The sequence below is a fragment of the Diadema antillarum genome, unplaced genomic scaffold (assembly GCF_040938485.1).
Source record: "Diadema antillarum isolate AM-2024a unplaced genomic scaffold, OU_Dant_1.0 seq00000090_RagTag, whole genome shotgun sequence".
Lineage (NCBI taxonomy): Eukaryota > Metazoa > Echinodermata > Echinoidea > Diadematoida > Diadematidae > Diadema > Diadema antillarum.
The window spans coordinates 549,012-573,575 of NW_027271180.1; the positions used below are offsets into that span (position 1 = coordinate 549,012).

The 24,564-nt window shown below is 38.6% G+C and overlaps 1 protein-coding gene across 1 annotated transcript in view; it reads left to right on the forward strand.

The window, feature by feature from the left end:
• The first annotated feature begins 556 nt into the window (after positions 1-556).
• LOC139726582 (sodium-coupled monocarboxylate transporter 1-like) overlaps positions 557-24,564 on the forward strand; it is a 47,445-nt gene continuing 23,437 nt past the window's right edge. The window contains exons 1-13 of the mRNA XM_071637570.1: positions 557-916; positions 1,593-1,658; positions 2,541-2,592; positions 3,107-3,174; positions 4,951-5,105; positions 6,199-6,339; positions 8,835-8,964; positions 9,546-9,634; positions 11,042-11,154; positions 21,541-21,611; positions 22,318-22,404; positions 23,021-23,229; positions 24,192-24,292. Coding sequence (XP_071493671.1) covers positions 557-916; positions 1,593-1,658; positions 2,541-2,592; positions 3,107-3,174; positions 4,951-5,105; positions 6,199-6,339; positions 8,835-8,964; positions 9,546-9,634; positions 11,042-11,154; positions 21,541-21,611; positions 22,318-22,404; positions 23,021-23,229; positions 24,192-24,292 — 1,642 coding nt within the window. The remainder of the gene's footprint in view (positions 917-1,592; positions 1,659-2,540; positions 2,593-3,106; positions 3,175-4,950; positions 5,106-6,198; positions 6,340-8,834; positions 8,965-9,545; positions 9,635-11,041; positions 11,155-21,540; positions 21,612-22,317; positions 22,405-23,020; positions 23,230-24,191; positions 24,293-24,564) is intronic.

A 24,564-nucleotide genomic window follows, 5' to 3' on the forward strand; every position in this document is an offset into this window, starting at 1 on the left:
CGGTTGGGGTTTGAATTCGCCAACGTGTGTACCACCTCTCAAGTCTGACGCATTTTGATAAACTGGCGCGCCAAAGTCTAACGAGATTACTTCGAAAACAATCCAAAAAGCAGAGTGTTTTTCCCTTCTCGCCATGTTCAAAGTTCAACCACAGGGGGAAAAAACTACTGTTGAAAATAAGTAGCATGACACATTCGCCCTGAGATGCATCAAAATTTGCATATCACTTAATTAATTTGTAGTGTTTGCATTTCTGCCTTGTGTGTCGGTGTGTGCGTATTTCGTCATGTATTTTTCTTCGTGTCTGACGGACGAGAACCAAAAGCCCGCTAGTAGCTTTCTTCGAATGTTGACCTTTAATAGATAAATGGTACAAAGGTAACTCAGTTTAGTTTCAGTCTCGTATTGTGGTTGCTGTATGATCATGCTTCGAAATATTCCGTTCGAGACATCTTGATAAAGAAACCATACATCTTGCCATATTCTTTAGAAGGACTGCAACTGTAAATTGTATATTGTACCTTTTCTTAGAGTTGAGGTAGCTCAGAAACATCAAATGGCGGAAAACGAAAACAAGAAATTATTTGGCGCGTGGGACTATGTTGTCTGCTCTCTAGTGCTCTCTGTGGCGTTCATTATTGGCGTGGCGACGGCCTGCTACGGTCGGAGAAGACGCGTGCAGAGGTCGCCGGAGCGGTTCCTCCTCGACAATCGTAAGTCGAGCGTCGTGCCCGTGTCGATCTCGATGACGCTGACTTTCACAGCGGCAGTCAACATCATCGGCACGCCCGTTGACGTCTACATGTATAACACCATGTTCTGGTGGATCACTCTGGCCTACGTCATCGGCGGCATTCTCACCTGTCGTCTGTTTGTTCCTCTCTACTTTGATCTCGGCGTGGTCAGTGCATACGAGGCAAGTGTATAAGGGATTGGGCCCTGTTTCATAAAAGATGTTAGGATGCCAAATCTTGCTGGAATGACAACTTCCCATGGCAACAGCCAATCAGGAAGCAGCATTTTTGTCGTTACCATGACAACTGCCATTCCAGCAAGAGTTGTCATCATATCAACTTTTTATGAAATGGGGCCCTGGTATACCGCAAGTGTCCTCCGCTGTTAGCGAGTTTGGGATTGAAAGTGTAACCCCGCTCAAAAGCGGACCCGCACACCTGTTTTTCACTCACGTAGCCATTACCATAATTTGACGAAATCAAATATATACGTTATACCTTCGTCTGCCTGTTCGTTTGGTTTGTTTGTTTGTTTTGCTATGTTTTGCTTTGTTTTTGTTAGATCTTTTGTAGAAATATGTATTAAGTCAAGTCAAATGTCCTAATTTTATGACAAGCCATTTTCAAGTACTCTATGGGTAGGAGCCCTCGACGTTTTCGTCGTATGTTCACATTCGAAAACAAAATACTCATAAATATAAAATCCATGGAGATTAAGACATTCGGTAAAACGAGGCATAGCCTTTTCTTTTCTTTTCTTTTTCTTGGATATGATTCAATTAGGAGGAGAAATGGTTGTGTCTGAAGGGTAGAATAATTCCATAACTCTTTAGTTTTGTTTCCACCTATCTTCACCAGTACCTGGAGATGCGTTTCAACAGGTCCGTTCGTGTTTTCTGCAGCCTGCTGTTTACCATTCAAATGGTAAGTTTACTTTTATGTTTGTGGTAACTTTCAACCTTACTTTTTACCTATTACTGCACATTCTCCCTCTTTTATAGCCAGTAAACAGGGATGCCAAGTTCAAAAAAATTTTATGAGTGAGATTTTCATGACTCGGCATCTCGGCATGCAAATGTGCGCGCGAGCGAGGGTGTGGGAGGGGTTTTTCCCCCTGTGGCCTCTCACGGTAGGGAGCTTTTTCAATTTTTAGCTCTTAATGGTGCGATCAGGTGCATACTTAAGTGACTATTCTTGACTTATTTTGAAAGACAAAAGGAAAATATACCTTCAATTGTAACTATCACTTTAATCCTTTGAGCTATGCTCCTTATTATGGGCCCAAATTGTAGACTTTGCCCGATGCGTGAGAAAAATGGGTGCCATGCGTGAGATCGTGAGACGACCCCTAAATGCTTGAGTCTCACTCAGAATGCGTGAGACTTGGTAGCTCTGCCCAGATAGATAACTTACAATGCTTTGCTATTCTTAATTGTTTGACCATTGTTAGAGCTCTGCTGACACGTCCTATACACATTACCGTTTGATCCGTAAACATCACTATCATTAGTTTTTGTTGTTGTTTTTTAGATTGCATGCGAAAGAGACCATTGTCATGAAGATGTAAATGCTGAAGTTTGACGACAATATCTGTCAATTAAGTGCAATACGTCCTTACTTTGTTAAACATTGCTCAAATTCACCAAGAAATTTACATCAGCCAATTATTCAAATTCAAATTCAAACTTTATTTACATTTTTATCACCAGAATGTACAATTTAGCTACTTCCCTGTAAATAAAGTTCCATTAGAGACATTTTCCATTGTTATACACATGCCTACAAACATCTTCATTCTCCCGACAGATGGTTTTTCTTGGCGTTGTGTTATATGCACCTGCAATGATTGTACAAACAGGTAAGAAACCAAGATGTATAATCATGACTATGACGAGAGAGAGATTAATGAGTGATGGAAGCGCAACCTGCTTAGAAGTAATTTATTTGAGCTGAAGACGTTAGGGTGTTGTGAATTCAATCATCAAACACTTATAGGTGTCCTGACCATTATTGTTCGCACGAACATTGTGGTAAAAACATAACACAATATTCACAATTAAGAAAATACTGATGAAGCTTATTTGGTAATTCTGTCATGTGTAGATTCGAAAAAAAAATTCCAGCTATCTTTACATATAACGTCTGGTTTTGTCTGTGGCATATATCACAAATCTCTTTTTTCAACAGGACACTATTTGAACTATAAATTTGAACTATTTCAGTTTTGGTTTCCGCATCATGTAGACCATTTGAATTTGATCTCCAGACTTTAGATGTGTTACATGCATAACAAGTTTAATATACACTGTAACGAAACGATATATTATACCATGTTAGTTTCCATCTCATTTTCTTTCCTGTTTTCATAATAGTGACTGGATTTAGTCTTTGGGCAAGTGTTGGAATAATCTGGCTGGTGGCAATTTTGTATTCGACATTGGTACGTCTGCATGAACTTGGTCATTACCGTGACAACTGCATGCGTTAAGCCCGTCGCACACTATATGACTCACGACTATACACCTGACAGGCTTTGGATCCGAAATAAATCACAACAGCCTAATAATAGATACGCCTGTTTATTTCAGATTTAAAGTCTTTAGGTGTGGCTTGTAGGTCAAGTAGTGGTCATGAGGAACGTAATGTGATGTTGTATCTATCATCTTTACGCCGTGTTTACAGTATAGACTCTGGCTCATAACCACCCCTTCCCGAAATTGATTACTAGTAATGTAAATAACGCTACCTGGTCCATTAAAAGGACATACGTTTTAGTCCTACTTAAGCAGGATGTTTCACAATTTTTTCTTACATCAGAATGAAGGAAAGCGAAATATGATAATACTATACTCTTCTGGATTTCTTTTTTCAAAGAATCGGTAAAAGGGGGTCTATTCATCACATTATATTCTATTTCTTCTGTGAAAGAGGTATTCTAACGAAACCAAAGTACAAATGTTACTTTCTGAGATGAAAATGAAGGAAAATGATATATGATAATAGAGATATACTCTTCTGGAATTTTTGCAATCGGCAAAAAAGCGATGTCCTGTTATTGCCTCATTCCCCCCCCCCCCCCATATACGCACCTAAAAAATCAAACGTCTTTTAAAAGGCTTAAAAAGAGACTATATGGGTTACTTCGATTGTTATTTACAGTTTATGAAGTCCTGAACTTCAACTGACACGTTGAGGTTTGTGGGTAAAGGGATTCCGTCACAAAATGACTGGTCAAAACTGTAACAGGACATGGGTTTGTCCACCTAATGTTGATGTCGCCTAATAACGCAGTTTTCTACCCCAAATGTCCACCTAATGGCTCATGTAGAGAAATATAGATACATCCAACCTCGCCTAAGTCGAACCCAGAGGGACCAAAGAAAATTCTTCTATACTTAACGTAAATTTCGATTTACACCACAGAAATACCATAAATATGATATTATTATAGCCATCCAGAGAACAATTTTCCCTCCACTTAACCATTTTTTTTTTTACTCGTGATAGCTAGGCCTATATAGAATCCAGTGATTTTAGTGAATATGCATTGGACTTCTCATTTTGAATATGCTTATTTTCCATCACAGAATTTATCATGCTTTGCTGAAAAGAGCACAGTGTGCCACAGTGTGCCACAGTGTGTTCACAATGTGTTCACATAGTCGGCTATATGAAAAACGCCCGAATTCAACAGTGTGAAGATGATTTCACACTGTGGTGTGGTTTCCACATTGTTCACATAGTAATGCTTTGTTTCACACTGTGAATTGATGACTCACATTGTGTTCACACTGTTAAAACGCCCGAATTTAACAGTGTGAAGATGATTTCACACAGTGGTGTGGTTTTTCACAGAGAGTTCACATTGTGATGTCTTGTTTCACACTGTGAATTGATGATTCACAATGCGACCACAATGTGTTCACACTGTGTTTCACATTGTGTTTCACACTGTGGAACACTGTGTTCTTTCCAGCAGGGTGATGTAATCGTAAATCATACCAGAAGACTCGGGGGGCATACTTTCGTTTGCATGTGAAACTAAAATGTAATTAAATATCTCATACACATGCTTTGCCTCATTTGCCTCTAGTATCAAAGTGAGAGGATGATCAATGCAAATTGTCTTAGTCACGATTTATTCAGAGCATCTGCATCAATAGGAGACGAAAATATATTTTTGTTATTGAAGATCTTCCTTTGATCTTTTCTACAGGGAGGCATCAAGGCAATAGTATGGTCGGATGTTCTCCAGGGCGTGGTCATCTTTGTTGGCATCGTGGTTGCCTTGGTGATGGGATGCCAGCGAGTCGGCGGGATGGGAGAGGTGTGGCGGATCGCCAAGCAAGGAGATCGCCTCCAAGTGGCAATGTGGGTAGAACCATTAGCGATTTAATACACTTAGCATTCGATATATCAAAGAAGAATGGATAGCATTTGACAGGATGACATAGCAATTTATATGTAATTGTTTGACTTTCCTTGGTCTAAGGTGAAACGAATAAAGAAGGACGAATGATGACGCGGAAGGATTGTTGCTTGATTATATGTCATGTATGTTTACCGCTACTATTGTCCAGGAATACATAAATGTTATTGGTGTAGTAAATTTCGTCATTACACGACTACTCTCATTTTCTTTTCTTTTTGAGTTCCGATAAACACTCAAACACTTTTGTATACAAACACATTACACGCATTCTTTTTCGCGATCTCATTTTACAAATCTCCGTGAGATGAGTCTTTTAACCGTTACTATTGATTATAGTGTTCGTGGTGTTTTGTTTTGTTTCGTTTTTAGTTTGTTTTGTTTTGTTTCGTTTTTAGTTTGTTTTGTTTTGTTTCGTTTTTTGTTTTTGTTTTGTTTTGTTCTGCTTTGTTTTGTTTTGTTTTGTTTTAGGGAGTAACAGGGAGTAACGACTGGCGTCGGAAGTAGTAGGCTACTCGTATAGTTCGGTCAACGGGAGTGCCCGTAATATCAGGCATAACCCGTATGGTAATACAGATGCTGGGTGACGAGTGAAAGGGAAGGTATACTCTCCGAAAGTCAATACGTTGTGATATCTACCACAAAATCATGGTTCTTATGAAAAAGTCTAGAAACATTCTTAGAGATAGATAGTGTATTTTGCTTATCTGAGTCGGCCAGATTTTAAGGAAACTTTTAAATCCTCGTTGGCTGCTTCCCTTCAGGTTTATGTAATCCATAGATCCGTCTTTACTCTGTGCTTGTCATGATTGTTTATCATTGTCATTCTCTGATTTATTTTTCTTTATGCTGAGCAGATAACTAAATTCAAATTCAAATTCAAACCGTGTTCATGGATCTACTCCAGAGCCGGTTTACGTCAGTGACACAGTGTGCTTCACCCTACTTTGATTGGTATCACCAAGCAGATGACACCTCCTTGGTATTACTGAACCGTTTTGCACCCATCTCGTTTGTCTTTTGTATGCACACCAGTATAAGCTTTGACCCCACCGTTCGACACACCGTCTGGTCAGTGGTGGCCGGAATGACCGTCATCGTAGTGATGACCACTGGAACAAACCAGACTATCGTCCAGAGGTACCTCAGTCTCGCCACGCCAAGGAGGGCCAAAATGTAAAAGCACAATATAGAGTGGATTTCATAGAGTTATATATGGTCCAGGAGGTACTATACTACCCTATAGTACCCCCTTGTAATAGTTAAGTTGGTTTATGAGGGATGACGTCACACCCGCAAGTTCGTTCCGTAATGTTCTCGGTGCCACATTTATTTTCCACACATAATGTATGCGTGTAAGATTTGGGCACATTTTACTCACTGGCACAGGAAGAATAAAAAAGGAATTCCAGTCCAGTCATAAATTAGTTTGATAAGAAATAATAAAATCTTAAGTGCACAACAGTGTAATTTTGATAAAAATCAGATAAGATTCAAGGAAGTCATGACTGTAATTAGAAGGGAAGGTAGTATTTAAGAGCAGTTCTCATACAGTTGATATAGATATTCAAACAAGTGATCTGATGATGTCGTCACCTTACATTTTCCATTGATATGTTCCAAGAAAAGACGAAAATTCAATGTTTCTATTACCAAAGTGTAAAACCTGGTCTAATTCCTGGTTGAATGATTTTAGAGTAATGATCGGTTAGATACATCAAGATTTGAGATTGAGGCGTAACTTAATTTGATTTAAAAACTGGAAATTTCAACATTTTATGTGCCAACTATATGGCAAGCTGTGAAAAGACGACATCATCACTTCACTATTAAAATGCATATATTCACATTGAGTGTTCAAGAACTGATTCCTGAAAAATCGAGCGCAATTTCAAAATGTCATAACTTCCTTTTTTCCATCCGATTTTCTATCACGTTTTCATCGTTACGCTCATAAAATTTTACTCCTTCTTTACAGACTGACTTTCAACTGTACTGGAATTCGCCAGCGTGTAATGTAGTATTCAATGTAATAACGCTTTTCTACCATGTTTAAGTAAAAAAGGTCTAAGGTAGCTGCAGTACAGTTTGCTGTGTTTGTACACGGATTGTACACGAAATTTCACGATGTACACACATAGTTGCCTGTTGTGGGCGTCAATTTGTGTACCATGTTTTGCCATTTCCTAATTTTCACTTCGCTGCAGACAGTAGACCTACCTGAAAAGAAATCATTCAGAAGAACACGCATGGTATCCTGCTTTCTTCCGAAGCAGTTGACAATAACAAAAAAATCCAGTCATCCGAGTGACGATGATAAAAAATATGTTTTATCTATGTTATTGTGTGTTTTGCTTATCGAGGGCATAAACTATGCAAAAGCATTCTCCGTGCATTTCAGCCCATGATTTCAACGTTTTATAGCTTTATTCAAACCCTCCTAATCCAAGCATCTTGTGACCATCGTTCGTTTCTAATCATAGAGACAAATAATTCAATCACATAAAATTAAACAACTGAGTGTAAACAGGGTCATAAGGGGTACCCTCGTACTCCTGCTAACACGAAAGCAAGACAGTCATAGAAGATTTGTAACATGTGGAAAGCGTGCTGGAAGTAAGTTTGTGGATGGTGAGGCTGACTTCCTTTATAATATTCAACCTGCATGGAGAATACGAGTTCTTCCATTAGGATCTGTTACACTTTTAGCACCACTATACCTAACCCTTTGATTGTTTTATGTGATGATTTGCATTGAAAACCCCACAGCACTGTACACACTGTCCAAAGTCCCTGGCATAAAAAGGGTTCATGATAGCATTACTTGTGAGAGACATACAGAGTACGCGCTGGTCTAGCTTTAAAGACACCTGTAGCAACTGCGCAGCCCATAGAATTTCGATGCATGCGTGGAACAAGTGAACTTGCCTTAAATCCACCAAGCGGGAAAGGCTTCAGGAGAACCGACTCTGTTTCTACCTCCCCCCCCCCCCCCCTCCTCAAAAAAAAAAAAAAAAAAAAAAAAAAATATATATATATATATATATATATATATATACTTGATCCAGTACATTCTACATTATTATAACATATTTTGGACAAAATGTGTACTGCGATTTGTTTGTGAATACGTAGACGAGATAGAGAGTTTTGGTGCGGAAAATATATCAAGGCGGTCGTTAACTTCAGTTATCATCAATCGCTGACGATAAACACAGCATTTCATGCTGACTTCAACTCCTCGAAACCCGATGAAATGTATCACGTATTTATCAATTATCACATATGCTTATAGTTTTACTGTAAACCAAATCAATAGTTTTATTTCAAATATGGTGTTAGATAAAATCCATGGCAGACCGACAAAGTTGTGAATATATTCAGGTGTAATTGACCTCTGCTTCTTCATGCTTTCTATGTCGCAGTCGTGTCTTACCTTTACTGCATTCATTACGAACGTCTCCTAACGGATAGCCGCTCACCCATTAATTTTGCTCTGCAAATCCTGACCACGAAACGAGCATTACGCTTACTTCTCAAAGAAAGGGTTTTCAACGTTAGATATATGAATGCAGACATCCGATTTATTTTATCATCGCTGTCTCTTTCTCATTTTGTCTCGCAGTTTGATTTTTCTTGGTTTTGTTCTATTTTGTTTTTGTTACAAACAGAGCTATGGCAATATCTACGGTCCTAAAGATTGTTCTGGTGAACCTATGTGTTATGCTGGGCCTAGTGATCTACGCATTCTACAGCCAATGTGACCCTCTTTCTGCGGGCGCTATCACCCATCCAGATCAGGTGTGTACAAACTGATCGTTTGCCGCCAAATAAATGTTAGTCAAGGACATGACTGAAGAAATTTGGAAGTTAAAAGTACCAGAAGTTTGGATAAGATTTGAGTTGCATTCCATAATTGCATGTTCCTTCGCATATCGCTAGGCAGTCAAAATAATTCAATATGAAGCAGAATTGCAAATGTGCAATCGACACAACATTGATACACCCAATGAACATATGAGAATAAAGGATCATTATCTGCGAATGAAAAACTAATTTCGTACTATGGAAGAGTTGAAGCCGCGGTTATAAGATAATGCTCACTTAACCTGGTATGGACATTTGAATGGTATGTATAATATCACTCGTTGTGCATTTTATTACAAAGCGATTCCTAAAACAGATACACAGTCGATGCACAGTATTCTTTATTCGTGTTTAGCTCCAATTAGCAGGTGGTTCCACAACCTCACATCGTTTCACACACACACACACACACAAGACATAGATGATTATAATTACATGTATATATTCTTCGCCGAGGCACATCATCTATACTGTAGATGCGCATCACGTTTGAACTGTGTCTATTCTATTTTTAGCTCGCCCCTTTCTTCGTCATGGACCTGTTTGCTGATCACCCCGGGTTGCCTGGACTCTTCGTTTCTGTCCTCTTAGCCGCATCAATGAGGTAAGTTGTACTCTTTATTTGCTAATGTTATCTAGATCCAAAAACGAAATTGTTCTCGGACATGGAATGCATATACAGTAACTTGAGGTGAGAACATTTAAATACATGTACTGTATATAATATAGCGATGAAGTGCGAAGTGTAAGCCTCACAGCCTTTTGGAAAATTCTACAAATTTGGCGGCACATACATGTACGTACGTCGTTTGTAGGCACCTATCTGAGGGTATCAATAGGTTGATTATGAGAGATAATACTATGTATCAATCAGATCATATCATATATATATATATATATATATATATATATATATATATATATACATACATACACTTGGTGATTCTATCCTACTATGAAGAGTGCTCGATATCCTCAAAGGAAGAGCTTTAGACAGGAGAAATGAAACAAGTACAAGCAGTTGACTGCTGGTTCATCCGTATTTATTGCAGCTCTGAGTTTCATGCAACCTCCATGAGGTGCAATCATCAGGTAATTATATATATATATATATATATATATATATATGCAAAATACACCGTGTAAGAACACGTGGAGTGCGGTTTGTTCAAAGATTTATTACTGTAAGTTTGGTAATCGTATGAAGACGAGGAATTCAACCCGGGCATTTACCGGAGTGCCCATCCAGCAAGGCTGTATGTATTGACAGAATAATTGTTTCCGGTACTGACTATATAGGAAGATTTTAAGCCCAGCCTAGCTCACTTGAATGCTGGAGGGATGCAACCAGTTGTTGAAAGCTATTGTCAGTATGGTTTTCATCTCGACACAATATAATAACAAATATCAGACCTTGTATTCACGAGTATTTAGCACACGTGGGATCCAAAGACAAATTTCACTTATGCTCATATCTTACTCCAAATTAATCTTTCATCTCATCATTATATTATTGCATGACAAGAAATATCGTTCATTACTAGAGATTGAAAAAAGACTCAATTCGTTGGCATTTGTCTTTGTCTTGGTGGATTTTTTTTCCCCCGGTAAAATAGCTTGTTATGTCAAAAGTAAATAGCGAAGATAGAATTTCTTTTCATATTTCCCCAACATCGTTTCGTCTCTAATCTTCATCTTTTAGCGTGGTTATACCCAACTTTAGGTCACGTGACATAATTTGAATTGTGGGTAATATGAGAAGGAGGTATGCAGGACAGTAAAGGGTCTACAAAAGGTCACATAAAACGATGCAATGATTGATCGCGAAATAAAAACGAAATGCAATGATTGATCGTAAAATAGTAACGTAATGCAATAGTTGATCGCAAAATAAAAACGTAATGCAATGATTGATCGCAAAATAAAAACATAATGCAATGATTGATCGCAAATTAAAAACGTAATACAATGATTGATCGCAAAATAAAAACGTAATGCTCTCGATCACCAGCTCACTATCGTCTGGAATCAACTCACTATCAGCTGCAGCAGGAGAGGATTTCATCAAAGCTCTCAGGCCAAACATGGGCAGCAGTCGATATAGCATGGTACTGAGGTTAGTAGGTTAGTATCGCCTTTTATCTTTCATTGATAGATTATGATAGGCCACTTTGTACTTCAACAGTGTGTCACCATGACATTTTTTCCCCTAAATTTTAGGCCTATATGTTTGTAAAATCGATGAAACATTTCTTTTCGAGACAATGTGTATGATTGAAAGAAAGATATTCTTCAGAGGGATTAAGGTTCAAGTGTAAGTTTCTTCAATTTTTCTCCCTCTACAAAATTCATTATTATTATTATTCATTTCTTTTTAATGACAGGTTCGTGTCCCACTGGTTCCCTTTTTTCCCCGACATGTTTGTTAATTTACAGATCAGCAGTTGCGATCTTAACAAATTTAATTTGTAGAGGGAGACAATTTGACGAAACTTACACCTGAACCCTCACCCCTCTGAAAAATATATTTCTTTCATTTGATATGCCTTGTCCGCCTTGGACTACTCAACATAACAATGGCGGAATTTCGGAGCTTGGGTATTTGATCCATGTTCACCGTGTTACTTCCGGCAACCAGGGACAGCCTGGTGGTAGTGTCGTTGCCCGGAAAGCAGTAGATGACAGGTTCGAGTCCCACTGGTTCCTTTTTTTCGACATGTCTGTTAATTTACAGATCAGCCGTTGCGATCTTAACGAATTTAATTTGTAGAGGGAGACAAATCGAAGAAACTTACACCCAAATGTGTATGACTGATTGTCGGAATTCGAGTCAACACCACAAATGTCGCGATGTCGTGGGGTCATGGAAGTAATGTCTATTGATTTGTTATCACGACTGATAAAGCAGGTCAACGTCTGCAGCAGACTGCATGTTTATTCTTGTTGAAACCGTTATGCCGGCTAGTCTTGATGGCCACGTGGTGTGTCGTTCCCTAACTCGTCACTAGTCCTCCTGGCGTACAGAATGCGGGACCAAACTGCCAAGAGTAAAGTGGGAACCTCGGCCATCGCCAGCATGGTGAAGGATGCATTGAAACTTCCAAACATATTTGCCAGTAGGCCTGTGGGGGCGTTTAATGAGACATAAGGGGAACAGAGAAAAAATAAGTGACAATCGTAACTCTTTCATCATTCGTTGGGTGTGTGTATTTCTGCATTTGATTGTTGCTTCACTACGAGAACCTTAAAGTTCGTGTGTCCCTTTTGTAACCTGAAAATTAGATTCTTTTCATAAGAATTGTATATTATAGAGGTAGGTCATTCAAACTTTCCTCAGTATTTTGAAATGGAAACTTCTTTTTTTTTTCACGAGGGAGGAGGAAATAATACTATAGGTTTCCACTTAATCTATTCCGACACCAAAGGTGAGTCTTCCAACTCGGATTTCTAGGGACAATAGCAGTTTGATCACGTCACTGTGATGAAGTGCGACGGATGTCGGAACTTGTACATGTTTTTAAGAAGCATATTTTTTAATGCCCAATTTTCATAATACATGTGGATTCGATGTTACAGCACATCCTCCAAGGCAGAGAATGTTCACATTTATATGTTTATATATTCATATGTTTATATTTTTATGTATTCATATGTTTACATGTTTTTGTATTGATATGTTTATTATCGTAAGTATGTCTATTCGCATAATTTGATAAAAAGATATTTAGCAAACGACACGTCAGTGTCATGTGATTAAGATGGTTCTCCCAAGAGAGATCATGAAAATAGTATGCAAGATTTTCTGAATGCCGCGAAAGGCAATTGATATGGAAATGACATTGCAGATGGAAAAATCCCAATGTTTTCAGACGAGAGTTGCTGTCTGTTGTCTTAACGTAATATGAATCACAGCACATTTGTGATGAACTAACCGGCTATGAATGAACCAAGCATGGTACCAACTCCCCAGCAGACCACCTGCAGACCAGCCACGATGTGGTAATGTTCGTCTCGGGACAGCTGCCGTGGAATGAGTAGACACAGTGTGGAGCGAGACGATATGGAGAACTCGGTAATAACTGTAGCTCCAAACATGACGGGAATGTTATAGAACATCACATCGCTTATGAGAGACAGGGCAGATAGTATGGTCGCAAGGATGAAGACGATGTGAAGTCGGTCGCTGTACCGATGTGACACCACAGCCATAACGACGCGGCCGAGAAGGTTGGAGCCAGCAGCTACCCATCTCAGGGTGACAATGTGGAAGTTAGAAGCGCCAAACTCGAAGGCGCGGGGTATGAGGAACGAGTACCATCCACCAAATACCATTCCATAAAAGAATGTCGCAATTATGAGGATGGTCAAATAGGAATGCGTGTGCAACAAAACATGCAGGCACGTTTGCAAGAGTTGAAAACATTCATATTCCTGCGGCACATCCGTTGGTGAGTCCTTTAGGGTTTTATGATGGGATAAACCTTTGGCATGTTCAGCGTCAGTAGTTCTATATTTGTCATTTGAATTCGTGGAAGCTAGGCATTCTGCATCATGGTGCTCATTGGATTTTTGGTCTTGGCGAGGGTGGTGGCTTTTTTTGGCTAGTGGCAAGCGTGTTTTCCTTGTATCCATCTTCTTGGATGAAGATGAATCTTCAGATGTACTTTTGCGACCAGATATCAGTTCCGTCTTTTCATCGGAGCTGTCCTCCGACGTAGAAACCGTATCATCCGTGCTCTCTGTTGTCATGACAACATAGCTCGCTGAGTCGGTCTTCCCCAGCCCCTTCCTCTGTGTGTCAACCCTTCGGCGTGCCGCGCGTGTTTTACCCATAGCCCTACCCTTGCTTAAAGTCTCCCTAGCTTGAGATGCCTCTGCCGTGGCGGTGACAACAGAATCCTGAGTTTCACGTAGGACAATCAGAAGAGCAAGTGGAATCATGTTACACATTAATCCACCGAAAATTAACAAAACACCTCTCCAGCTGTAGGCAGAAATCATCAAGAATTCCAGTTTTGGAACGAGGAACGTGCCAATCGGGTAACCATAAAGGGCCAGCGAGAGGAGAGGACCGAAATAGGACCCGGCCTCGTCGTTCAGTTCTAGAATGGATGGGACAGTCAGCATGCCGAGTCCTAGTCCTGGAAACAGATCACAAAAAGCATAAGTGTGTCACATTCCAGAAAAGTATGATGGGAAAGAAAATTTTACCTCGTCTGTTCAATTCTGTTGTACATATAAGTTCTCGCAGGAATCTTCTTTCTTTCCCCAAAACACAAGCACAAACACACACACACACACATCTAAACAAATAAAAAGAAACTGATTTTTGAAATTTTCGACAAAGGAAAAAGATTCATGTTCTTGCTTCCAGTGCACGTTCATTTGAATCGTCATTTTGACCGATTTTTTTTTTTTTTTTTTTTTGCATATGAGTTTGAAATTTTTGACCATTACATTTTTTTCTGTTCTGTTCTTCTTCTTTCTTTTTTTTTTTGGGGGGGGGGGATGATTAACTGTATTAAGAACTTTTTCCCTTTGTGCATTAACTTATTTTCTATTGACATTCTATACCTGAGGGGCCAACATTCTACAAGCTTTTCTTTTTATGTGGGTCCAAAATTCAGATTTTGTTTATTGTTATTTTATTTTGATCACTTCAGTTTTCAGCGTGTTCATGAAAACATATAATTACTAAAAAGTTCTACAATGATTTTTTACCCATCTCAGTTTACTTCGTTTTGTTCATGAAACTGTAATCCCTGTTATCAAAGAAAATGAAATGTATATGTTCTTTTTGAAAAATGAAATACATTTTGGATTAAATTGAATTGTGTGCCTACGCAATTGATGGTAGAAGATAGTGAGCTTAAAATTACAAAAGTTATTTTGTTGACTGCCGATACCTTCACGGTAAAAACATCGATGTTAGATTTAACACCACGGGTGTTAAATCTAACACCGATCAAACTTCAATAAAGGACCACACCCACAGGTGTTAAAAATGCACTGTGATGGTGTTGAAAAGTGTTCACCTGACACTTCGTGGTGTTAATTTGACACTGTATCTGGTGTTATTTTGACACTGTACTGGTGTGAATTAAGAAATGACACCACATGGTGTTGATTTGATATTTGCTGGTGTTAATATCAATGGTTTAACACCCGTCCAGCTTCAATATGGGACCACACCAGCTGGTGTTACTTTGGTGTAAATTTATTTTCACATTTTTTCAAAAATCTAGTATTTTAATGTAAAATTCTTGATCGTCTTGTTTAAATCAAAAATCAACAAGAAGTGTAGTTACTAAGAAACTCTTCAAAAACAGTTTAAAATTTGGAAATGACACCCGCAGGTGTTAGTTTAACACCATAAATGAGCACCGAAAATTTAACACCAGCTCGGTGTTCACTATTTAACACCGGACTTTTTGCAGTGTTCATGCGGCTTCATGTTGACCTTTTAATTTAGGGTTAAACAATTTCGTTCTGTCTGTCTGATCTGCCATTAATGTGGGTGTTCTTTTTCCATCCGAGTTAGAAAGCCAGACCAAAATGGCGGCAGACTCTCCAGGTAAATAACACGGGTAAAGAAATCTTGCGAATTACGACATTCTTCACGATAATAATGATTCAACTCTTCATAAAGCGTGATCTACATCGGAATTCCAATCTACCTAATTACCTTCACCGGGTTATTTTTGCTGATTTCTTGTTTAAATCACAAGAGTGAAAATTTCATCCAGAGATTTACAAGTGATATGCATCTAGAACGACATATTTGTTCCGGTTCAAGAAATTATGTAGATCGGATGGTTTGATAACAGCTAGCCCTGAAGTGAGCTAGCTGCCGTAGGTTTATTTGCCACGATAATTGCAAGAAATCTGAAAGGCAGTCGGCCATTACGGCAGATTACAGCTTTTTAGTTTACTATCGTTTCTGTGTGAATCACTGCAAAGCACAATTCGAGTTTGTGAGTATCTTGACACGGATGACGACACACGTCATTGCTATTTACAATGGTGTTGTGGGCCTCAAGAAACGTTACATAATGGGACTTATGGATGAAAAGAATGAAAAGGATTTGTTTTCCAAAGAGAGTAAATGTGTCCATACAGTAACTCGCCAAATGGAGCTAGTATAGGATTTCTTGGCCCATTTCGTGAAATTGTCGTTCATTTTCATTTCATGTGCATTCAAATTCGTATGTTTGAAGCGGTGAAGTGACTGTGGTCAAACGATTTCGCGTTTGATATGCTTTCAAATTAGTCTTAGGCACTCAAATCAGTGGTCACAAGTTGAAATACGAATGTAAGCATTCGATTTTGTGTTTGGGCTTGGAATTCCAAGTTTGTGCAATCAAATCAGAACGAGGGGCTCGATAGGAACTTTAAAACCCTTTCAATGTCGTTAATGCATTTAGTAATGAGGTATTTAAATCGAAGGTTGGTTTCTTCTTAGCTTCGTTTTATTCTAGTACAGATTGAGCACGTAACAGCAGAGTAACACTTCAAAGAAACACCCATAATGATTTGACTTCTGACATGTTCTGAAAAGGAATACGTTTAACTTCAAGGGGGAAGAAGGTCATGTACTAAAAGAAATAAAAATGTGTTTTGAACGCAGGAAACGACAGATTTTTTTTTCTGCAATAATTTCCTCAGAATCATTTTTATCACTCAACAAGACGGGGGACGTTGGTACTTTCGAATCGCGCTAGGAGAGAGCAGACCAAAATAATATTAATGTGTGTGTTGGTGTGTGTATGTGTGTGTGTGCATGTGAATGTGTGTGTTGGTACACATCTAGTCACATGACCAAGACAGTTATTTGGAAATCTATGTTTTATATGTACCCTCGTAGATTACTCACAATTTCACCCCGTAAAAAAAAAATTAAGATGGCCCAAAAATCGAAAACTTTCCTATTTTGTGTTCAGTCTGAATAAATCGTCCACCGCCCTGTTCATTTCCTTTCACTTTATATCAATCGATGAATTACTTACGAAAGTTCGTCATGCATCCACCCTGTGGGGTATTAGAATATCCAGGAGGCAACAGAATCGATGCTTATTGTCGTGATTGATGGGCAATTAGGTCTGCCAGTTGCAATCAAAAAATAATCCATGCAAAGAATCATTCATCTTATCCAAACTCTTGTTTTGTACAAGGGAACATAGCTAAGTAGGCCTACTCACCTGATACTGCGAGGCTAACAGCAAATCCATCAGTATCCAAAGCAAAGCTGGCCATAATGATACCAGCAGACGAAAAGAATGAGCCAGCTACAAACATCAGGCCATTGTAGGGCGGGTCTAAACAACGGTACGCGACGCCAAAGACAAGCGCTGAAACGAAGAAACCAATGAATAAATGAGAAAACTCGTGGTGTACTTATAGTGGGTGCACGTCACGAGACCGACACCCACGAGTCATACAGCCCATGAGACATGCAGCCCACGAGTTATACAGTTCACGAGTCATACAGCCCATTAGTTCGACACTAAGCAAACACTGGCCCACGAGATCGACACATTAAGCCCCTTGTTGTATCTGTCGAACTCGTGGGCTGTTTTTACATAGTGTCGAACTCATGGGCTTTATTTGCCTAGTGTCGAACTCATTGGCTGTATGACTCGTGAGCTGTATGACTCATGGACCAGTTTTCACTGTCGAACTCGTGGACTGTATGACTCGTGGGTGTCGATCTAGTGGGATGACCCTCTTATGGTATAGTTTTGGTTGAGGTGGGGCTTCAGGTTTCCGACGTTTTTGATGATTTTTTTTTCTAAGATCGTGAGAAGCCTCTTATGAAATGTAAAATAACAAATTCAAGATGGAATTCAAAGTTTATTTGATTAAAAAAATGGTTTTGTAATAGCTGAGATATCTAAAACAAAGCGATCGTAATGGTGGGAGCCGCCTTTTATCAGGATCCTTTTGTTTTACCATTTTGTTGTTGTTGTTTTTTGACACTTGACCTTTATTTCTTTTAAACAAATAAACTTTGAATTTCACCTTAGAATTGTATGCTCTTTAATATTTGACCAAGTTGTTTCTAAGTATCTCGCAAAAAGATAAAAGCTGAATCCTCATCTCAACCAATACTATACCATCCCCTTATCAAAGAGAATCGAATTGGTAAATTCTAGATTGGTCATAATTATTTTGACAGACATATATGAACATGCTTAGGAACATGCAGGAACTTCAAATTTCTCAGAATATGTCTCCTTTTCAGCCAACTTTGGCAAGTCTAACCATGGTGGCAAAATATATCATACTGCTCGTCCACAGACCTTGGATTTTAACAGGGGAGTCGAAGAAAACACCCACATTTTTAGTACTTGTCTATTTTGGTTCTTGTTTTATATATCATGCATAATTATGATGTAGAAAAAATATATACCCCATTCCCCTCCCCCTTCCCCTCCCCCCCCCCCCCGAAAAAAAAAAGAGACACGTGGTTATACTCCAGGCACAAGTCAAGATAGTCTCCCAATGTAGTTCATTCTCGATATATGGGGAGAAAAGCAGGGTGTCGGTACCAGATACAGAGAAAATTGATGGTTCTAGCTTGGGTCCATCCGCGCGAGAAAGAACCTTATACTAGTATTTGCCTCTCAGTTTCCGCTAAACAGGAAACGTTATTTGGCAAAATATCCAACCATCACATTTAACAGCTCGGATATGATATTAAACTATTGAATATGAATTATTTGTAAGTATAGAGGAGTTGAGCGGTAGGAGAATATTGAAATACTCTTTAGCCTGTAATCCGAGTCTTGTAACAAAGGAGCTGCTGAGATCGCTTTCTGTATCTAAACAGCTTCAGTCTTGATTCTGCCAAACGTTGTGAAATGCAGTAACAACTGCAAGAGAATGCATGAGAACTTGTGTTTCAAACACATTCAAGATTATCAAGAAGAGCCCGCCCCACCAAAATAAGTATAGATAATCATATATATATATATATATATATATATATATATATATATATAGATATACAGAGAGAGAGAGAGAGAGAGAGAGAGAGAGAGAGAGAGAGAAAGTTGTCCACGTGTTGGTGTGATAATATCATCAAAAATAAAACTGAAACCAAGTTCATGCTGTATTCACCAACAATCTATTTCGGCACAAAAATTTTCGAGCGATTCGTCCTTTCTCAAGTGTTGATACAACATTTGAGAAATATATATATATATATATATATATATATATATATATATATATATTCAGTCATTCATTTCACTGGGAAAAGTAAAGCTACTCTTTGACATTGTTTGAGTTATCATAATTATAGTACGTCATGCCAATACATTACAACATTTTAGATCAAGGATCCAGGCTACAGCTCCTCTAGGTCTGGAGAATGTAATATTTTTATAGGGGCCGGCTCGCGTGTTTTATCTGTTCCCCCTGTTCCCGACTCGCACGGCTATGTGAGTATATATCACATACTGGGGCAAACCATAAACAAAATCAGGGAGGCAACCACCTCCCTGACAAAATGTGATATCTCTATTGATAGTCCTACATAGGCCTACCTTGTCGTGATTTAGTTCATCCGCTTGACTTACGGCCGGGAATTTGTTATCATTGTATCCGCTTGCTTGCATCAAAGCCCACAAATATGTTGTTCGGTCTGCTGACTTTTTGTCTGTTTGCTTGTTTTCGTTTTTTTTTTTAATAAATATAATGTGGCTCTAAAATCTAAAATGTCTAATCATTTCTTTTTAAGCAGGGTCATGTTGCATGAAAAACTATAGTAACTCTAACTCTGCAATCAATGGTTAACATAGTTTTAATGCAACAGGGTTCCGGTAAATGAGTACGGAGACTGAACTATATCTAGATATAGTAAAACACATTGGTGGGGCCTGGGATCAGGAGATGTTACCATGTAACCTACCTGAGCAATAGGTGATAGCGCCGAAAACTCCTAACACGATCCAGAAATCCGACGCGGAAGAGTCAAGACTCCATGAAATATCAGGGAAAAAACCTGTTACGGTCTTGACGATACCCGATTCGAGGCATGTCCTCAGGAAAATGAGAAGGACGATGATCAGGCAGCGAAGGCTGGTGCGCCCCGATGATCGTGCCATAGTTGACATGAGGCCGAATAAGCCCCACGATTCATTTTCACCGAACTGTCGACAGTCGCCGTTGGCACTGGATTGGATTCCGACAAAACGCGAAGGTGATGCGCATTCATGGAGAACAATGTGCATTCAAGTGTTATCTTGTCCTGGTATTTACAGCGAGCTATGTTTGAACACACACACACCCACACACACACACACACACACACACACACACACACACACACACACACACACACGAAATGAAATAGACCTGAAGGTAGACATTTGGGTCTAAACGTTCTTCTAATTGTCCCCACGTACCTTTCATTTCATGCCTTATTCTTGCGATGGGTCGGGTCTGGCAATATTGCTGGCTGAACACTAAATGTGTCTCGAGGGCAGTCTCGTTATACTGGCTGTATGTTTCTGCTTCCAATTCTATTACTTTACAAAGCAACCACTTTGTAGAAACCGTCGACTTACAAATATAGATAGATATCATACATTTCCTACACACATGGTATTTACCGACAGAGCAATATGTTCTTAGATGCTAGTCCTCTAATGTTGTACCTTGATTTGTATTTGCCTGCCTGTTGCTTTACAGCCCGTGTATAGCCAAGCTGAGGTGAGGAGACAAAGTGATTTAGCTTCTGAAATCAAATTTAAATCTAAAATTAATAGTCTTATTGTAAACATTCTTGTGTCAATATTGTACCAATGAATTTGAATTGAATTGAATTGAACTGAATAGTTGAACATGATGACTTTTTCCAGTCTATTCACAAGTTGTGGGCAAATTCGATAGTCATGATAGCTAAAAGTTTACATGTTCAAGGTGTCTTCGAACTTATCGACCTATACTGATTAATTGATGCGATTTGATGTAAGCTTAGATGCTTCAGAAAGCTGCGATACATTCATATATATATATATATATATATATATATATATATATATATATATTATTGTGCACCAGGATAACATTTGAATATCGCTCAATTCAGTATATTTTGTATATGTGCAGCAAAGAAAAAAAAAGAAACAACAGAGGGTACTTTGGTCACCGTTAGCACACTTGCAGGCGATAGTTTTCAGGTTGTAATCACATTGTATTTTCTATGCCTTCTCTTTGTCTATTATTATCATTATGATAATTATTGCAGCTAATTCTGTAAAATTGTCGTCAGCCCAAGGATTATATGAGTTTGGTCGACATAGCCACTGGTGGAAAAGACTTTGTTAATGTGTGGGAATTGTCTCTTTTAATGAAATGAAGGGACTCTCATCAGAAATAAATAAATTTCAATTACTGGACGAATCTTTTCTTTTTTTAATGTCTCTTCATCCACCCTCTGTCTCACAATCTTTCTCGGTCTTTTCTTTTCTTTTTTTTTCTCATCTCAAATGTCACACTTTGCAGGCATTCTCTACGGATTTGTTATTCTCGGTTTTGCCTTTCTCGCCGCAGCGCTCCGACAGAGTATCTTGCCTGTAAGGACAAAATAACTGGAATTGGACAAAATAAATTTGCAATTTTATTTTTCTCATTAATGAATATTTAATTTGCAAGACTGTATTTCAACCTTGAAGCGATTGGGTTAGTGAATGCCAATAACTAATTTTACTTTTCATCATCACACCAAACGGAACCGAAGCAATAATATTCGGCCGTGACATCCTTCGAATATGGCCGCAAGATTTATGAAAACAGTAATAATGATAGCTCTCTGTACTTACGCAATTTTCATTTTTGTTTCGGTAGTTAATTGACTCTGTGTGCTATATTGATTTCTTTGCCATACGTACTATGTATGTGAAATTTGAAACGTGTGTACATTTAACTCATCAGCAAATAAAGGGAAGAGTTCCAATTTTGAATTTGAATCTCTTCACCTTGAATAAGAAAGAACTGTGGTTAAAGAGGATAATTTCCTTCTCTTTGAATTGGTCAAACAAATGTCAAATGTTTCTGGTCATTGTTGCCATTTCCCTATTGGTTAAAAAATCCCACTGAAGACCCAAGTAGTATAATACAAGATAAGGACTCATTTGTTGAAAGGACGGCCCTTGATACACATTTGGTTCTGCAGCAGTTCTGACTATATAAAAGTATATGTATATAAATGATATATTTTTTATGTTATCCCTTTATTATGTTTTTTTTTCTTTATGTACATTATCTCTTGATATGTTTCAGTTGACAGTAACTGTGTTTGGAGTAATCGGTGGAGTAACTCTTGGTGTCTTTACGTTGGGTATATTCTTTCATCGGAGCAACCCGAAGGTAAGAAGATATGTAGATCAGTGTATGTCAGAAGTGCGGATAAACATCCAAAGGTCATTCCCGTCAAGTCAAAACTCTCGAATTGTCTGGAGGATAATGTTTTCTTTGTCATCATTGCTACCCAAAGCATTGTTAACAGATAGCGTCATTCAAATTTCAATTTGATTATAATTTCACTTTAAATTAAATGCATTTTCCCCACACAACATAATACAGGGGTATATAATATGAAAAAAAATTACAAACGATCTTGAGTGCACGTTGGTTGACTGTAAAATAAAGGTATAAGTAATTGTAATGAATGGAAAGCTTATGTAATTATATATATAGTGATATATATAGTTTCAAATGAACATGTACATCATCTATATTCTGAGAAAGCAAACTTTCATTGATGGGTTTAAATGTTTGAATAGTATGCTTTGTACCAGTAGGGCCTTTACACACACTAGTTGTACATTTTCAGTGTTCAGCATTTTGATACAGCTATGAAATTATGATGCCATAAGTGAGTGATGAGGGACACTCATTCTTCGCTCAGTCTTTCTTGAATCCTCATTCTCATTTTCATCACTTTCATCAAAGACTGTTTGAAATTACTGCTTTTTCGTCTCAGGGAACCCTTATCGGAGCCCTGATCAGTCTCCTTGTCGTCGTCGTACTGAAACTCATATCGACCACGGCTCCCTCCTCATTTTATGACGGAAGTCCGATGATGACAACGGGATGCTTGTCGAAGAATGCAACGACCACGGCATACGACGAGCTCGGAGCCGTGTTCACCGAAGTTCCGCTGACTTCAGCTGAACCCTCATCAGACCGAAGGTAAGTAGTAAGGGCGGTGATTTGGCTCAGTCGGTAGCGCGTCTGCCTCCGACTCAAGCGACCCGGGTTCGAACTCGAGTCTGGTCTGAGCAATGTTGTGTGTAATCATACCGTCCCCTCTAGTAATGGGTAAAACACTCTGTCCCTCGGATAGGACATAAAATGGAGGTCCCGTGTGTGAGAGAGTCACAACTCATGCACGTAAAGCAGGGTGTTTAACCCGGTAAAGTGGTCCCACATCCAACTGGACCCATGGAAGACCAGCTCAGCATTTTTATAGCTGAATATGGGCTATCCAGCCATCTTCTCAGATGGAAAATGAACAAATAAACAAACAGTACATCTGTCGTTGATTCATAAACTGCACTCAAAACAACGAATTGTTTCGTTCATATTCTTAAAATAGGCCTATCTATAAAATCCAAATTCGTTTATAACATGACTTACGCGTCAAGAATTACTTTGATGTCCAGCAGATTCGTTATTTTGTCATTTGGTAGTAAAAGAAAATGATAAAGAAAATTGATTTTATGTTTGATAGGTGAATGTGTTAGACTGGATTTTCCCTTTTTCAATGTGTATGTGTGTGTGTGTGTGTGTGTGTGTGTGCGCGTGTGGGTGTGTACGTGTGCGCGGGTGTCTTTTCACCCATCAATGGCTGCACGAAAACTTTAAAATTCATGAATTTTGAACGGATTTTCTGATTTTCCTTAAACTTCACTGATTTGTTCCAATAGAATTCCTTGATTCCCTTAATTAATTCATAGATATATCTGGGTTTCATTCTCCTTGAAGAGAATGTTTACGACGGGTATGATATTTATCATTATAATTTCATTATTGGTGATGCTTATGTCAGATTTTCTTGTGCTGATCATTAAGTTGTGCTTATTCGTGTGGTATCTGATCATACCAGCAGTGTGATTAAAATCGCCACCATTTGTGCTATTTTCATAATCCAGATACATCCTCGCAGGATTATATCGTTTGTCTTATCAGTACTACGCCCTCATTGGGCTTGTCCTGACAGTCGCACTAGGAATGGTAGCAAGCGGCTTGTCCGGTAAGTCTATCCAATGTCATTTATTTCCTTCCCACGTAGTGTTACTTCATGATGATGATTAGCATTCAGTAAATGGGTTAATCAGACAGGTGATACACCTCCCTGGATGAATGAACTGAGTGCTCTGAATCTGTTTTGATTAGATGCTGTATACTGTTTATGATTATCTGGCTTTGTAGAATGAGAGACATATTTCCATCTCGATACTAATGTAGATTAAACGCTCATTATGTTAAATCTTCGATATTGACATGTAATAATTCCGCCGTATT